This window comes from Phacochoerus africanus, chromosome 1 (genome assembly GCF_016906955.1).
Source record: "Phacochoerus africanus isolate WHEZ1 chromosome 1, ROS_Pafr_v1, whole genome shotgun sequence".
Taxonomy (NCBI): Eukaryota; Metazoa; Chordata; class Mammalia; order Artiodactyla; family Suidae; genus Phacochoerus; species Phacochoerus africanus.
Window position 1 is genome coordinate 19,627,384 of NC_062544.1, and position 18,413 is coordinate 19,645,796.

General features: G+C 39.4%; 1 protein-coding gene and 1 non-coding gene across 2 annotated transcripts in view; both read left to right on the forward strand.

Moving 5' to 3' along the window:
• HMMR (hyaluronan mediated motility receptor) overlaps nucleotides 1-17,778 on the forward strand; it is a 41,448-nt gene extending 23,670 nt beyond the window's left edge. The window contains 7 exon segments of the mRNA XM_047782950.1: nucleotides 1,131-1,247; nucleotides 6,743-6,889; nucleotides 7,412-7,564; nucleotides 7,651-7,750; nucleotides 8,732-8,908; nucleotides 16,118-16,280; nucleotides 17,411-17,778. Coding sequence (XP_047638906.1) covers nucleotides 1,131-1,247; nucleotides 6,743-6,889; nucleotides 7,412-7,564; nucleotides 7,651-7,750; nucleotides 8,732-8,908; nucleotides 16,118-16,280; nucleotides 17,411-17,430 — 877 coding nt within the window. The 3' untranslated portion in view covers nucleotides 17,431-17,778.
• Nucleotides 13,136-13,239, forward strand: LOC125114034 (U6 spliceosomal RNA). Its single transcript, XR_007131675.1, has one exon. It is a non-coding gene; the product is annotated as a U6 spliceosomal RNA (small nuclear RNA).
• Nucleotides 17,779-18,413: the final 635 nt, after the last annotated feature.

The following is an 18,413-nucleotide window of genomic DNA, read 5'->3' on the forward strand; positions in this document are numbered from 1 at the left end:
TCACCATTGTGGTAGTATGTAGTACTAATTTTTTTTTAAATCTCTGAGATTTGTAGTATATATTTATAAAGATGACTTAAAATAATCCACTAAATAAACAAGTTGTTGGAGTTCCCCTCGTGGCTCAGTGGGTTAAGGATCCAGGATTGCCACTGCTGTGGCTTGGGTTCCATCACTGGCCAAGGAATTTCTGCCTCCTACAGTTGCGATGTGAATGAACGAAGAAATAAATAAGTTGCTGAATCTTTGAATAATTAACTATTATGTGATTTATTGGTATAACCATAATGAATCTACATAGTCCTATAACTTTTTTTGAAAAGAACTTTTAAAATGAAGTGTTCTTAACTACTTACTGCTTCTTTTCTTTTTTTTTTTTTTTCATTTTTTTGGCTACAACCCATGACATATGGAAGTTCCCTGTTCAGGGGCTCAAATATGAGCCACAGCTGTGACCTATGCCACAATTGTTATTCCTTAACCCACTGCACCACAGCAGGAACTCCCTTAGTACTTGTTAAATGTCTAAATACAGAGAATTAAATTTTATTCATTCCAAGTGGTTTTTAACTGGTAATCCTTCACATTCTTTAATCTTGGCTGCTGCCAAGATTCTCTTTTAATCTTTCTTCCAAAAACGTGTTTAAACTACCTGCATAAGTATATATAATATGAAAAGTTAAGTAAATTAGAATGAAAACAAACAGTTCCCATTGTGGCGCATCGGAAACAAATCCACTAGTATCCACGAGGATTCAGGTTGGATCCCTGGCCTCGCTCACTGGGTTGGGGATCCGGCCTTGTGGTGACCCCTGGTGTAGGTCAAAGATGCGGCTCGGATCTGGTGTTGTTGTGGCATAGGCCGGCAGCTGTAGCTCCGATTCAACCCCTGGCCTGGAAATTTTCATATGCCACAGGTGCGGCCCTAAAAAGAAAAAAAAAAGTAAAGTAACAGCAGGAAAGATAAACTGAAGCTGTATGTAAATAAACATGTTACTAGATGTAGGTCATAAGTTTAGGTCTAAGCTGTTCAGTAACTAATATAAAATGGAAGATACAGGATATATGATTCATAGTGTCTTTCTAGGGTAATGATTTGCAGCTAGCATTTTATCTTTTAACTTTCTTAGGAAAGAAGCTGAACTGGAGAAAAGTGATGCTGCTCACACTCAGGCCACCCTGCTTTTGCAGGAAAGGTATAACAGTACAGTGCAGAACCTGGGAGATGTTACTGCTCAATTTGAAAGGTATTTTTGTGGGGAGCCTGCACTCTCAAACATACGAGCAGGGAGGGGGTGTTTACCTAGGGAAATCTGTCAACAAAATAATCACATAAATAAAATGATTGGTATTACTTTAAATTCCGTAATGACCTGTTATAAATTGGCTTTATCTGATAGTCTCAGAATACATGGTAAATTCCCTCTCCCACTATCCATTTCAAATTCTCCTGTACTCTCAAACCTTTGGCTCTTCTGTCTTACCCTCCCAATGTGATCATTTTTGTCATGAAGGATCCAAAAGCTTTTATTTCCTTTTCATCAAACCTGTAAACACCCCTGTGTTCGTGTTCATCCTCCCACTCATTACAGATGAAATATCTCATTCCTTTAACCTTCAGTGACCTCTTTCCATCATTTGTCCTTTGTCTCATAATTTTCTCTTTCCTAAAATTTTCCTAGTCAATATTAAAACATGTTAATGCACCTTCATCTTCAAAATATTTTTTAAAAAACCTCCTTTTTTCCTCCACTTCCTTCTGCAGCTATCCAATAACACCTCTCACTCCCAACATCTGTCTTACCCCCAAATTCTGTTCCTTTTCGTAGCTCATCTTCTTGATTAAAGATTATATACTGTATCCACTTCCTCTATCCCATCTACTTGTTATTTTCCCTTTCTTAAAAAAAAACTTTATTTGCAGGGGGGACTACAAATTGCAAAAGATAATACCATAAATGCCCATGCATCACTCAATCTTACACCAAGAGTACATTAATGTTAACGTGTTTACTTATATTTGCTTTAGATCATTTCAGGAGGAAAACTCTTATCTATTTTAGTATGTTCAATACATAGAAAAGATATACAATGTGTACAATGATTGTAAACCATAAGGTTAAAATTAGCATTCATGAGCTCGTAAAAGACAACTATAAGCCAAAAGATTTTAACAGCTCCGTGTCTATATGAATTCCTCCTATCCCATCTCATGATTTTCCCTAACAGATAACACCATCTCAAAGTCTACATTATTTCCTTGCTTTTTTCCTGTGTATAATTTTATACTGTGCATATCCATACAAATAGTATATTATCTAATATTGCTTTTTCCAGAATTTCACCAAAAAAATAACATCATGGTGTATACCCTATCCTGGGCCTTTTCACTCATCGTTCTGTATGTTTCTACACTTGAATAACATTGTTGCCTGAGGTTATAGTTTGTTCATGGTCACTGCTATACAATATTTGATTTTATCAGTCTGCCACTATCCTTTCTTTGGTCTTTTGGGTTGGTTCTAATTTCTTTCATTTTATTAATAGTACTCTATGGCTGTTCTTGTGGTCTCCTAGTATACACCTGTAAGAATTGCTCTAAAGTCATATTTATGTGAATATTCAACTTTACATTTTTACGGCAAACCACTTTACAAAGTGAGGGTGAAAATCTATACTCTCACTAGTGATGTGTGAGTCCCCATTAATCTGCCTCCTCCCCAAAGCTTATTAGACTTCATAAATTTTGCTAGTGTACTAAACCCAAAATGGCTTCTTCTTGTGGATAATTTATCTTTCCTTTTCTGTACAAGACTAGTATATGACTTTTGTTCATTTCGCTATGAGATTATCTTTTCCTCACTGATTTATAAAGTTTCCATCAGCAATATGGATGCAAATATCATCTCCCAAATTATGGCTTATCTTTCATTTTCTTTATGGTTTCTTCTTTCTTCAAAATTTTATTGGAGTACAGTTGATTTACAATCTTATATTAGTTTTAGGCATACAGCAGAGTGAATCAGTTATACATATACATGCATCCATTCTCTTTTCTCATGTAGGTTATTACAAACAATTGAATAGATTTCCCTGTGCTGTACAGTAGGTTCTTGTTAATTATCTATTTTATACAGTAGTGTGAATATGTTATTCCCATCCTCCTAATTTATCTCCCCCACAGTTTCCCCTGTGGTAACCATAAGTTTGACTTTGAAATCTGTTTGTTTCTGTTTTATAAAGATTCTTTTGTATCATTTTTATTAGTTTCTATGTATAAGTTATATGATATTTGTCTTTCTCTGTCTGACATGGTGTGATAATCTCTAGGTCCATCCATGCTGCTGCAAATGGCATCATTTTGTTCTTTTTATGGCTGGGTTATACTCCATTGTATATATGTACCATATTTTCTTTATCCATTCATCTGTTGTTGGACATTTAGATTACTTCCATGTCTTTTCAAATTATGGTTTTCTTTGAAAATATGCCCTGAAAACTACCATATTCCTGGATCATATGGTAGTTTTATATTTAGTTTTTGAAAGAACCTCCATACTCTTCTCCGTAATGGTTGCACCAGTTTACATTCCCACCAGCAGAGTAGGAGGGTTCCCGCTTCATACCCTCTCCAGCATTTGTTGTTTGTAAATATTTTTTTGTTTGTTTGTTTTTCTTTTAGGGCTGCATCTGCAGCATATGGAAGTTCCCAGGCTAGGTGTTGTTGAATCAGAGCTGCACCTGCCGGCGTACACCACAGTCACATCAAGGCCAAATCTAAGCTACACTGCATCTCGAGGCAACCTCAGCTTCTTAACTCAACCCACTGAGCAGGTCAGGGATGGAACCTGCATCCTCATGGATACTAGTTGGGTTTTTAATCCACTAAGCCACAGTGGGAATTCCTGTTTGTAGACTTTTGATGATGGCCATTCTGACTGATATGAGGTGACATCATATCAGTTTTAATTTGCATTTCTTTAATAATTAGTGAATTGAGCATCTTTTCATGTATTTTTTGGCCATCTGTCTGTCTTCTTTGAAGCAATGTTTTTTTAGATCTGCCCATTTTTTAATTGGGTTGTTTGTTTTTTTTGTTTTTTGTTTTTTGTTTTTTTTGTCTTTTTGCTATTTCTTGGGCCACTCCCTCAGCATATGGAGGTTCCCAGGCTAGGAGTCCAACTGGAGCTGTAGCTGCCAGCCTACACCAGAGCCACAGCAACGTGGGATCTGAGCCGCGTCTGCAACCTACACCACAGCTCATGGCAACGCCGGATCATTAACCCACTGAGCAAGGGCAGGGATCGAACCCTCAACCTCGTGGTTCCTAGTCGGATTCGTTAACCACTGCACCACGACGGGAACTCCTGTTTGTTTTTTTTTGATACAAAGTTGCATGGAGATGTTTGTGTGTTTTGGAGATTAATCCCTTCTTGGTTGCTTCATTTGCAATGATTTTGTCTCATTTATGTTGGTTTTTTTTTCTTCTGTTGAATGGAAATTCTCAATTTTAATGTGGTTAAGTTTATAGATTTTTTGTAAATATTTTCATGGTCAGTAATATCTTTCTATCCCAAAACATATGCCTCAGGTGTTGCTGTAAAAAGGAAAAAAAAAGTAGTGCCTTAGGAAGTTTTTACCCATTCTGTGGAGTCTGTCACCATCAGTATGCTAATAACATAAAAACTAAAGATACTCACCTAATTGTTTTCCGAAAGTTTCAAAGTTTTACTTTTTTTTCCTACCTCAAACTGGTTTAGAGTGTGTAGTAATAACGGGATGAAATTCACGTTTGTTTTTCCATGTGAATAACCAGTTACCGAATACCCATTCATCAACTAGTACCTTCTTTCCCCAGTGATCTTTCCTACATCTGATACACTATGACATACATATAATATATCTATATGCACGCTATAATATATATGAATATATATATTTATGACTTATGTCAGCATTAAATATATGTTTATAGATAGATATAAAATTTTTAATGCTATTCTTAACTCTGAAGGAATTTCCCATCTTGCTACTTAGAAAAATAGTGCCTTGGAGTTCCTGTTGTCACGCAGTGGATTAAGAACCCGACATAGTATCCACTCATAGTGCACCCCTCAGGGTGCAGGTTCAATCTCTGGCATTGCTGTGGCCGTGGTGTAGACTGGCAGCTGCTGCTCCAATTTAACCCCTAGCCCCGGAACTTCCATATGCCTCAGGTGCTGCTGTATAAAGAAAAAAAAAAAAAAAAGTAGTGCCTTAGGAGGTTTTTAGCCATTCTGTGGTGTCTGTCACCATCAGTAAGCTAATAACATTAAGATTTATTTCTTCAAACCAGACCTCTCCTTTCAGCTCTCTACTCATATATCCATCCACATACTTGACGTCTCCAAGTAGATACCATACTATCATCTAATATTAACCTGTCCACAATAACTCAGGATCTTCTTTCTATCTCTTTCTACCTCCAGTTACTCATCTTTATTTATCTCAGTCAGTGATAGCGGCTTCTGAGCTTCTCTTTCCATCTATCTTAGTGTCATCTTAATAATTTTCTCTCCCTTTCTCCCAACATCTAATCTGTTTCTTGAATTTTTCAACTCTGCCTCCAAAAGAAATTTTTTTAACTTTCTAATTTTTTATTGTAGTCGATTTGCATAGTTCTGTCAGTTTCTGCTGTACAATGAAGTGACCCAACCATACATACATACATATATATATGTACGTATATATTCATTTTCTCACATGATCCTCCATCATGTTCCATCGCAAATGGCTAGGTATAGTTCCCTGTGCTATACAGTAGGAGAATAGAGATCCTACATCTTTGTGTTGCCACCTTCTTGGTCTAAGCCTCTTTTACCACTCACCTGGGCTGATAACAGTTGTCTTCTAGTTAATCGTCCAGTTTTGAATTCCTGTCTATTCTCTAACCAGTTGTCCACATCTCTAGAATAATCTATACACTTACTTAGAGACTTTCAAAGTCTCTCCTTTATCCCTTGGGTAAACCCATTATGCCCCGCCAGTGATGACTGACCTCATGCCTCTTGCTTCTGCTCCTGCCTCTTATTCAGTAAATTCCAGTCCCAGCTCTTAGTGGACTGTATTCTGCCTGCCTCCAAGCGCATATACATCTTTTCTCTCTAAAGTACTTTCCCCAGCTGGCAGGCTAAATCTTGCTTCTCTGTCACATCTCAGCTTAACTATAAAATCCTTAGAAAGGTCTTTTCTGAATCACCAAGCAAAATGTAGGTTCCCTTGTTCTTCCTGCTAAAGTGCTCTGTAGTTTTCCTTTATAACACCACAAATTTAAATATATACTTATTTTTCTTCCTTTTTTTGTTTTGTTTTTTTCTTTTTTTGCAAAACCTAGAGAGGCATTTTCCCCCTCTCTTACCTATAAGACCATAAAGGTAGATAGAGGAGGGATTGTGTAGGCTTTTTTGTTTTGGGGTAATTTTCATGTTTGATAGCTGATTTCTTTCCATCTCTATGCATAGTTCTCATACATAGAAGACACTTGACTCTTTTCTTCTTTAAATGAACCTCATATGTCATATAAGTTTATATAAGTACTGACATCAAAACAATGAATTCTTACCTGTACAAATGCAAAAATAAATGGATAAGATTTAGTTTGTTTTACCTGAAAGTGTGTAAAATACGAACTAATCAGCTATGTAATTGTCATGCATACAGCAGTTAGAAAAATCCTTTAACTTTCTTTTTCTTATTTTATAAGCTATAAAACATTAACAGCAAGTGAGATAGAAGATCTTAAGCTGGAGAATGCATCACTTCAGGAAAAGGTGGCCAAGGCTGAGAAAAGTACAGAGGATGTTCAGCATCAAATACTGGAAACTGAGAATGCAAATCAAGAATATGCAAGGTATGTAGGAGAAATGTAAACTGTCCCCACCTGTGGCCTTAGAGCCATTAAGACAATTTAATGATGTTGAAATCCAGATGCTAAGTAATGCAGGGAATTGTGGTTGCATGGCTTACTTTGGGTGATCTTCATTCGAGAATTAAGAACTTACACAGTTAAGGAGTTACTCTTATGGCTCAGCAGTAACAAACCCAGCTTGCATCCATGAGGATGCAGGTTCTGTCCCTGGCCTTGCTCAGTGAGTTAAGGATCAGTGGGTTGCCATGAGCTGTGGTGCAGGTCACAGACGTGGCTGGGATGCTGTGTGGCTGTGGCTATGGCCAGCAGCTGCAGCTCCAATTTGACCCCTAGCCTGTGTACTTCCACATGCCACAGGCATGGCCCTAAAAAACCAAAAAAAACCACAAAAAACCAAGTTAAAAAAGTACAATTCTTAAGAGTTCCTTGAGTTTAAAAGTAAATAAATTAAGTAATTAAAATGGTTGTAAATTGTTCAGTGGACTCTTCTCTCTCAAACCCAAGGATGCTTCTAGATCTTCAGACCAAATCAGCACTTAAAGAAGCAGAAATTAAAGAAATCACAGTTTCTTCTCTTAAAAAAATAACTGATTTGCAGAACCAGCTCAAGCAACAAGGTGAAGACTTTAAGAAACAACTAGAAGAAGAAGAAACAAGGTAATCTAGATTTAGAACCTGAATGCCACCTATCTCGATTATTTTTTCTGATATACTGTGTTTTTAAACTTAATTTTCCTTTACAGAAAAATTGAAAAAGAAAACTCAATGGCAGAATTAACTGAGGAAATGAATAAGTGGCGTCTCCTCTATGAAGAACTATATAATAAAACTAAACCTTTTCAGGTTTGTCAATTAGGACTTAACCTACTTAAGAATTTATTTTGTTCTCTGTCACCATCCTAAGATTAATAGGGTTTTTCTGAAAGACCATTTTTCTGTGCATTTATAATGCCAATGTAACATCCTATTAAAGAAGGCTTATAGATTTTACTACGTTATTTTACATATATTTTTAATGTAGCCATTATAGGGTTAAAAAATATCTGTTTTGTTTGGCTCTGGCCTTAGCACATGAAAGTTCCCAGGCCAGGGATCAAACCCATGCTGCAAAAGCAACCCAGGCCACTACAGTGACAATGCCAGATCCTTAACGTGCTGCACCACAGGGAACTCATAAAATAATACCTTTTAATAAGATTTTTAATGTTAATAAGCTTAGAAAGCTATCCTGATATGAACTTTTGACAATTAATCTATGTAAATTTGTGGTACTTGTTTTATTATGATTTCTCTCAGTGTTTCTTTAATACCCTGATCCTAAAAGAATAGATGCTAATCTTGGTACTTAGAATCAGAAGACAGTATTGGTTATGTCCAATCACATGGCTGGTACAGATTAGGCTGCCTAGCAGGCTTTCTTTTCTTGTTTCTTTTTTTTTGTCTTTTTTTTGCTATTTCTTTGGGCCGCTCCCGCGGCATATGGAGGTTCCCAGGCTAGGGGTCAAATCGGAGCTGTAGCCACCAGCCTACGCCAAAGCCACAGCAACTTGGGATCCGAGCCGCGTCTGCAACCTACACCACAGCTCACGGCAACGCCGGATCGTTAACCCACTGAGCAGGGGCAGGGACGGAACCCGCAACCTCATGGTTCCTAGTTGGATTCGTTAACCACTGCGCCACGACGGGAACTCCCTTTTCTTGTTTCTTTACCTTCGTTTTAATGATCTTTGAAGTGAACACACTTTTTTAAAAGAGTCTTATAGTCTCTATGAGTAAGATTTAGCAGTTTTGGGTCTTAACTTTATTTAAAAAAATCATTTTCAGCTACAACTGGACGCCTTTGAAGCAGAGAAACAGGCTTTGTTGAATGAACATGGTGAAGCTCAGGAACAGCTAAATAAACTAAGAGATTCCTATGCTAAATTACTGGGTCATCAGAATCTAAAGCAAAAAATCAAACACGTTGTGAAATTGAAAGATGAAAACGGCCAACTCAAATCGGTTTGTAAAATAACAGTTCTATTGATTTGGGGGTGAAGTAGTTGGTATTCTATTTGTAACATGTAAGTAAACTGAAAGACTTTTCTATCAGGAAAAACTTTATTTTTTATTTATTTATTTATTGTCTTATTGCCTTTTCTAGGGCCATTCCCGCGGCATATGGAGGTTCCCAGGCTAGGGGTCTAATCGGAGCTGTAGTCGTCAGCCCACGCCAGAGCCTCAACAATGCCAGATCCGAGCCTCATCTGCAACCTACATCACAGCTCACAGCAACGCCTGATCCTTAACCCACTGAGCAAGGCCAGGAATAGAACCCACAACCTCATGTTTCCTAGTCAGATTCATTAACCACTGAGCCACGACAGGAACTCCAGGAAAAACTAACAGTTTATAGAGGAAAATCCAGCTGAGAATTATGGTTACAATTTAGAGTGTTGACCAGATGGATTTTGATGTTCTCAGGCTTTCTAGCTACCTCATTAGTATGTTGAAAATTACTGTGTAATTGGAAGAATTCAGAAAGCTTTACACATACATTTCTTTTTCCATAATAACAAAGCCCTTGTTGTAAATATGATAAAGATAAGCAGTGTTCAGGGAGTTCCCTTTGTAGCTCAGCGGTAATGAGCCTGACTAGTGTCCGTGAGGGCATGAGTTTGATCCCTGGCCTCACTCAGTGGTTTAGGGATCCTGTGTTGCCATGAGCTGTGGTGTAGGTCACAGACATGGCTCGGATATGGCATTGCTGTGGCTGCAGCGTGGGTTGGCGGCTTACAGCTCTGATTCGACCCCTAACCTGAGGACTTCCATATGCCCCAGATTCGGCCCTGAAAATACAAAATAAATAAGCAGTGTTCAAAAATAAACATTTAAGTTCTTTTATTTATTTATTTATTTATTTATTTAATCTTTTTGCCTTTTTCTAGGGCTGCTTCCCTCAGCATGTGGAGGTTCCCAGGCTAGGGGTCTAATCAGAGCTGTAGCTACCGGCTTACGCCAGAACCACAGCAACTCAGGATCCAAGCTGCGTCTGTGACCTACACCACAGCTCACGGCAACGCCGGATCCTTAACCCACTGAGCAAGGGCAGGGATCAAACCCGCAACCTCATGGTTCCTAGTCAGATTTGGGGGTTTTTTTTTTGGGTTTTTTTTTGGTTTTTTTTGGTCTTTTTTGCTATTTCTTTGGGCCACTCCCGCAGCATATGGAGGTTCCCAGGCTAGGGGTCGAATCGGAGCTGTAGCCCCCAGCCTACGCCAGAGCCACAGCAACTTGGGATCCGAGCCGCGTCTGCAACCTACACCACAGCTCATGGCAACGCCGGATCGTTAACCCACTGAGCAAGGGCAGGGACCGAACCCGCAACCTCATGGTTCCTAGTCGGATTTGTTAACCACTGCGCCGCGATGGGGACTCCTTAAGTTCTTTTAAAGACCTACTTTATTGAGGTACAAACTCAGTAGATAACTCAATGCTTCATTGAGATATAATTCACATTATCATACAACTCAGCTGTTAAAGTGTACAACTCAGTGTTTTCAGTGTATTCACAAATAGGTGCAACCATCACCATAGTCAATATTAGAATGCTTTCATCACCTAAAAATGAAAACCCCTGATCCTTTAGTTATCATCTCCATGTCCCCTCATCTATACTTCCACCTCCAATCAGCTTTCTCTGTATATAAATTTCCTTATTCTGGGTATGTAATATTTATAGAATCAAATAATATATAGTCTTACAAAAGTCGCTTTAAATTAGCATAATGTTTTTGAGGTATCTGTACTTCATTCCTTCTCTCTCTCTCTCTCTCTTTTTTTTTTTTTTGGACTGTGCCCACACATGCAAAAGTTCCTAAGCCAGGGATCAAATCTGAGGCACCGCAGTGACAATGCCAGATCTTTAACTTGCTGAGCCACCAGAGAACTCTAGTACTTCATTCCTTTTTATGGCCTAATAACATTTTATTTTGTGGCTCTGTCACATTTTATTTATCCATTTGTCAGTTGATGGACATTTGTGTTGTTTCCACCTTCTAGCTATTAAATATATGTTGCTGGAAACATTCATGTACAGATTTTTATGTGGACATATGTTCTTGTTTCTCTTGAATTATTCCTAGGAGTAAAGTTGCTGAGTCATATGGTAACTTAATGTTTACCATATGTTGGATGATTGCAACTGTTGGACTGTTTGCCAAAGCAGCTATAGCATTCTACATTCTATCAGTCGTCTATGAGGGTTCCAGTTTCTTCTCATCACTTACTGTCTGACTTGTTGGTTCTAGCTATCCTAGTTGATGTGAAGTGATGCCTAGTTGTGGTTTTGACTTCATTTTTCTGATGACTAATGGTGTTGAGCATCTTTTCATGTGCTTATTGACAATTTGTTTTATCTTCTTGGGAGAAATGTCTATTTAGATCCTTTGCCCGGTTTTTAAATGGATTATTTGTCTTAATAAATTGAGAGGATTCTTTATATATTCTGTTTATACTCCCTTATCGGATGTATTATTTGCTAACATTATCTCCCATTCTTCGCATTTTCTTTTCACTTTCTTGATGATGTTCTTTGAAACACAAAATTTTGATGAAGTCCTCTGTGTATTTTTTCCCTTGTTGCTTATTCTTTCGCATCTAACCATCCTTTGCTAAACCCAAGGTCATAAAGATTTACTCCTGTGTTTTCTTCTGAGAGTTTAGCTCTTACATTTAGGTCATTTAATTTTTATCTACAGTGTGAGGTCAGGGTCAACTTTGTTCTTTAACACGTGGATATTCATTTGTTCCTGTACCATTTGAAGATAGTATTCCTTCCCCTCATTAAACAGTAGTGACACTCTTGTTGCATATCAATAAACTGTGTATGTACTGGTTTGTTACTAGACTCTCAAATGTATTCCATCGATCTGTACACTGGCCTGATAGTGTGGGTTTGTAGTAAGTCTCGAAACCAGGAAGCTCGAGTCCTCCTCTCCTACTTTGTTCTTTTTCAGGATTAGCTATTCTGGTCTTGTGAAATTCCTTATGAATTCTAAAATCAACTTTTCAACTTCTACAAAGAAGTCGACTGAGATTCTAACAGGAATTATATTGAATCTAGATCAATTTGGAACATATTGCCATCTTAATGATATTGTCTTACAGTCTATGAACATTGAATGTTTTTCCAATTATTTAGATTTTTCTTTCTTTTCTTTTTCTTTTTTGGCCACCCCACAGCACATGGAGTTCCCAGGCCAGGGATCGGATCAGAGGCACAGTCACAATCTAACCCTCAGCTTCAGCAGTGCCTACTGTGCCGGGCTGGGGATTGAACCTGCATCCCAGTGCTCCCAAGACGCTGCCAATCCCATTGCACCACAGCGGGAACTCCTCCTTGGGATTTTCTGTGTAGAATATCATATCATGTGCAAATAGAGGTAGTTTTACTTCTTTTCTAATCTGAATGCCTTTTATTTCTTTTTCTTGTCTAAGTTCCTGGCTAGAACCTCTGGTATAATGCTGAATAAAAGTGAGTAGATGTCCCTTCTTTGTTTCCTGATCTAGGGGGGAAACACTCAAATTTCCACCATTAAGCATGATATATTTTAGTGTTTTTATCATTAAAGGTTTAAATTTTGTCTGGTACCTCTTCTGTCTTTATTGAGATGATAAAATTTTTAGAATTCTATTGATACGATGTATTATATTCATTGATTTTGAATTGTTAAAACACTCTTACGTTCCTGAGATAAAGCTCACTTGGTCATGGTGTATAACTTTTTTACATGTTGCTGGATGTGCTTTGCTAGTATTTACAGAGGACTTTTTCATCCATATTCCTAACAGATACTGGTCATTTGCTCCCAGACCAGGGATCAGAGCCAGGCCACAGCAGTGACAATGCCGAGTCCTTAACTACTAGGCCACCACAAACTCCCAATACTGGTCTTTAATTTTCATGTAATGTCTGTGGTTTTGGTATCTGGGTGATGCTGACCTCATAAAATGAGTTGGGAAACGTTTCATCCTTTCTATTTTTTGGAGTGGTTTATGAAGGATTGCTATTCATTCCTCACTGAATGTGTAGTAGAATTCATTGGTGAAGTCATCTGGACCTGGGCTTTTGTTTGTGAGTGGTTTTTGATTTCTAATTCAATCTCTTCACTTGGGATAGGTCTTTTCAGATTGACTATTCTTGAGACAGTTTCAATAGTTCGTGTCTTTCAAGAATTTGTCCATTTAGTGCTCGCTTCGGCAGCACATATCCTAAAATTGGAACGATGAAGAGATTACCATGGCCCTTGCGCAAGGATGACATGCAAATTCGTGAAGCATTCCTTATTTTTTTGAAAAAAAAAATAGGAAAAAAAATAATTGGTCCATTTAAATTATCTGATTTGTTGGTGTACAATTGTTTATAGCATTCCATTATAATCCTTTCGATTTTTTTATGAGTAATAATGTCTCCTGATTTTGGTAATCTGAGTCTTCTCTCTTGTTGTAGTTCCCCTACTTCTGTAAGCATGTTTATAATGCCTTTAAATTTAGGGGGTAGGATAAATCCACTATCTTACCACTCTCTCAAGCATGTTTTGTTGCCTGCTTTTTCTCAGTGTATAGGTCACACTTTCCTGTTTGCATACCTTGTAGTTTTTGATTGGAGAATGGGTTTTTTGGGTAATACAGTATAGAACCTCTGGATATTGCCATCCCTTTTCAGGTGCATTGTTATTTTCTTGTTTAGTGAAGTCTGTTCCTCCTCCCCACCTCAGGTAGAGTTGTACCTCTAATGTTGCTACTCAGGGAGGTTCAGTTTGGGGTGTGCCTACAGTCACCCTGAGAGACTGGTTTTGATAAGGCGGTCTTCCGCTCTCCCTGACCACACAGAATTGCCAACTTATCCCTCTTACTTTCACCAGTGCTCTAGGGCACAGATTGCTGTATAAACTAATCCAGCCTAATTCTGGCTTCTTTGTTGGAGCTATGTCTTAGGTAGTGATTTTGTTCTGACTCCAACAGGGCTCCTCCCACCTGTCTTAGTCACCTGTTCTCTTCTATACAGCAGACAGCTACAGTTTAGCCTACATTGTGAGTCACCTCCCAGTTCCCTTGCACCACATCCTCTACTCTTCTTAAGAGTACCCTTCAGGAGTTCCCATCGTGGCGCAGTGGTTAACGAATCCGACTAGGAACCATGAGGTTGCAGGTTCGATCCCTGGACTTGTTCAGTGGGTTAAGGATCCAGCATTGCCGTGAGCTGTGGTGTAGGTCACAGACGCGGCTGGGATCCTGTAGGCCGGTGACTACAGCTCCAATTAGACCTCTAGCCTGGGAACCTCCATATGCTGCGGGAAGGAGCCCTAGAAAAGGCAAAAAGACAAAAAAAAAATACCCTTCAGCTTGAACTTCTCTAAGCTCTTTTGCCAGTGAAGTCAGTTCCTTTGGGGATAAATTAGGAGCTCTGTGCTTTACAGCCTCTTTAGCCAGTCAAAATTTCTGAGCCAAGGCACCAGAGCTGGATTTGGGAACAATGGCAAGCTTCTTTGTTTTTTCTTTTTAGGGCCACCCCCGCATATGGAGGTTCCCAGGCTAGGGGTCAATCAGAGCTGTGGCCACTTGCCTACACCACAGCCACAGCAACGTCAGATCCAAGTCGCATCTGCGACCTATACCACAGGTCACAGCAAGGCAGGATCCGCATGGATGCTAGTCAGATTTGTTTTTCCGCTAAGCCACGATGGGAACTCCCCAGGCAAGCTTTTCTCTGAATGACCCCTCTGTCGTAGTGGCTGGGGTCTTGGTAGACTTGGAAGAGAGGGAGATGGGGAGCACCCTGAGGTTTCTTAGTTTGCCTCTCCTGGCATAGAACCATCTCATGATCCAGGGCAAGGGTGATCACGGTCTCAGGATTATCAGCACTCTGCACCTGAGGTATGGCCTCTGTCCTACAGAAGAAAGGATCCCCTACTTCTCAACCACATTTGCTTGGGACACAGCCTCAGCAACAGGTAGCTGCAGGCAAGATGAGATATTCTGATGTCCTCCTCCTCCTGGCAAGAATTACCTCTGACTGGGAGCTGGGGGAAGAGGGAGCCCTGTGCTCTTGGCTGCACCAGTCTGGCGTGGAGTCTTTGCTTTGCTAAGCAGGGCGTGGAGAGAGAAGAAACAGGATTGGTTCAAATACCATAGGCCACTGCCTGTTTTACCACATTTTTGTGGGTTTTCTTAAATGTTTCTTCACTTGCTATTTTACCTTAAGACTATTTTCACTTTTCCAGTGTTGCTCAGCGGGTTAAGGATCTGGCATTGTCACTGAAGTTGCTCGGGTAACTGCTGTGGCACAGGTTCAAGGCTTGCCCTGGGAACTTTTGCATGCTGTGGGCACAGCCAAAAAAGAGACCATTTTTCAGAGGCCTTCAAATGGTTGTCATTTTATATTATTTTGCTTTTTTATGGCCATGCTCTCAGCATATGGAAGCTCCCAGGCTAGGGGTCGAATTGGAGCCTCAGCTCCTGCCTATGTCACAGCCACAGCAACGTGAGATCCTAGCTTCATCTTCAACCTACACCCACAGCACAGCTCACAGCAATGCCAGATCCTCAGCCCACTGAGCAAGGCCAGGGATCAAACCCCTGTCTTCATGGATCCTAGTTGGGTTCATTAACCACTGAGCTACAAAGGGAACTCCCTCCTTTTTATAATTTTTATTTTCACTAGGGAGCTGGTCAGCAGAGCTTCACATGCTGTCATGCCAGAAGTTGATCTCGGCATTTAATTTGGCATTGAACTTTTATCAGAAACATAACTTTGTACCTGTAGAGGAACAAGAAGATGTAAATGACTCATTATCTTCTTTGTCAACAGTCAAAGTCATTTTGTAATTTATAGTCTGAAAGCCTATATCTTTTGGCCTTAGGTTTGAAAAATGAGCAACTTTGGGGTTTGTCGGTAACACGGGCCATGCATTTCGCCAGCATAATCTTTTGTTTTTAGGGCCTTGCCTGCAGCATATGGAAGTTCCCAGGCTAGGATCAAAGCCACATCTGTGACCTACACCACAGCTTTCAAAAGGCCGGATCCTTAACCCACTGAGCAAGGCCAGAGATCAAACCCTCATCCTTACGGAAACTATGTTGGGTTCCTAACCTGCTGAGCCACAACAGGAATTCCTCATCAGCATAATCGTTAACAGTTATTTTTTGACTATTTTTTTTCTTACATAGGAGGTGTCAAAACTCCGCACTCAGCTTGCTAAAAGAAAACAAAGTGAAGCAAAACTTCAGGAGGAATTGAATAAAGTTCTGGGTATCAAACACTTTGATCCCTCAAAGGCTTTTCTTCATGAAAGTAAAGAAAATTTGGTTCTCAAAACCCCATTAAAAGAAGGTAAGAAGTGAATAACTGTGTCATAGAAGTGCCATCTTCCTTAGAAATTGCTTTCACAGCTCTGAGCAAGTTAGCCGTCTTTATGAACTGTAAAAATTGGTTAACAGACTTTGATATAAAAGAAATTCTCACTGAGATTTTTGTGTAAAATGCCTTTTCTTTCCTTCTTCTGTACTTTATAATCTCTATGTGTCCAGATCCTACCTGGCCTTCAAGTCTAGCTCAAGTTATATCTTCCTTGAAAACTTGTCTGACTTTTTTTGCTCCTAACCACCCCCTCTCAGAATTATTCCTTCTCTCATACCATTGGCATGGAGGGGTTGCTTGTTTTTGTTTGTTTTTTCAGTGCTGCACTTGCAGCATATGGAAGTTCCCAGGCTAGGGGTCAAGTCGGAGCTTCAGCTGAGGCCTACACCACAGCCATGGCAACACAGATCCAAGCCACATGTGCGACCTAGCCACAGCTCACAGCAACACCAGATCCTTAACCCACTGAGTGAGGCCACGGATCAAACCCGCATCCTCATGGGTGGTAGTCTGGTTCGTTACCACTGAGCCACAATGAGAATTCCCCCTTGGCCTATTTAACCTAAGTGTCCAATTCGTAGTTTTAGAGAAGTATGTTTTCCCTCTTTCTTGTCTACAAATCTCTGTGTGGTTTGGGGGTTTGTTGGGTTTTTTTTTGTTTGTTTGGTTTGTTTTCTTTTTGGGGCTACACCCACAGCATATGGAAGTTCCCAAGCGAGGGATCTAATTGGAGCTACAGCTGCCAGCCTACACCACAGCCACAGCAACACCAAATCCAAGTCACATCTGTGACCTATACCACAGCTCATGGCAATGCCAGATCCTTAAACCATGAGCGAGGCCAGGGATTGAACTTGCATCCTCATGGATCCTAGTCATGTTTGTTAACTGCTGAACCACGAAGGGAACTTCCTCTGTATCTTTGACAATAAATTGAAATTGGCTGAAATAGTAAATGAAAAAATATAAATAAAATTATGCTACAGAACACATGCATTGCTTCATCTGCCTTAGAGAAGACAGAAGTTGCCTGCTTTTGGTTCATGACTGATGAATTAGTTTTAATTTAGAAAACTAACATGACTATTTAATAATCCTTCCAGGCAATACAAACTGCTCATGAGCTATTAGTGGAGTTTCAAGAATCACGCAAGTAAACATCTGAAAAACCTGTTGAAGATTATTTCATGCTTATTGTTTTTATTGTCGTTGCTGCTTTTCTTATTATTATATTTTAATAAATACTTTTAAATATTGTATTTAATATTAAACTTCTTATCCTTGCATGTGTGAAAGGAGGTTCAAACATTTTTACCAGTATGTCTCTGACATTTTCTATTGTCAGTACTTGTTCCTTAATGCCTCATTCTAAAACTTCTGACAAGCTTTCCGGCTTTGCAACTCATCCCATCAAAATAACATTCTTGTTCTTTTTTTTCTTTTTAGGGCCATACCCAAAGCATATGGAAGCACCCAGGGTAGGGGTTGAATCCGAGCTATAGCTACCAGCCTACACCACAGCCACAGCAGCTCAGGATCCAAGCCACATTAGTGACTTATACCACAGCTCACAGCCACACCAGATCTCTGACCCACTGAGTGAGGCCAGGAATTGAATCCGCATCCTCATGGATACTAGTTGGACCTGTTTCCACTGTGCTACAATGGGAACTCCCAAAATAACATTCTTTTAAAAATCACTCTTATATTCCCTTATTTCAAAACCTTAGGTGGTTTCAACATTCTAATCCCCAGGTTCTAGAGTTCCTGGTGGCTCAGCAAGTTAAGAATCTAGTATGGTCACTGCTGTGGCATAGGTTTGACACCTGGCCCAGGAACTTCTGCATGGGATGGATGCAGCATAAAAAAAAATAAAATAAAATCCTCGGGTTTTTGTTTTGATACTGGAGGCCTTTTCTAATCTGAACCTCTTGAGCTAGGCTAAAACACTTTAGCTTGTTCTTGCCTCTACTTCAGTTCTAGTAATGTTCATTCTAGCCTACCATCGTTCATTTATCCAGTTCAAATAAGAAATAAAGGTATGCTTAATTTTATAGTAATCTCTGTCTCTTACCAAAGTCAATAATTTGCAGATTCCTAGATTCC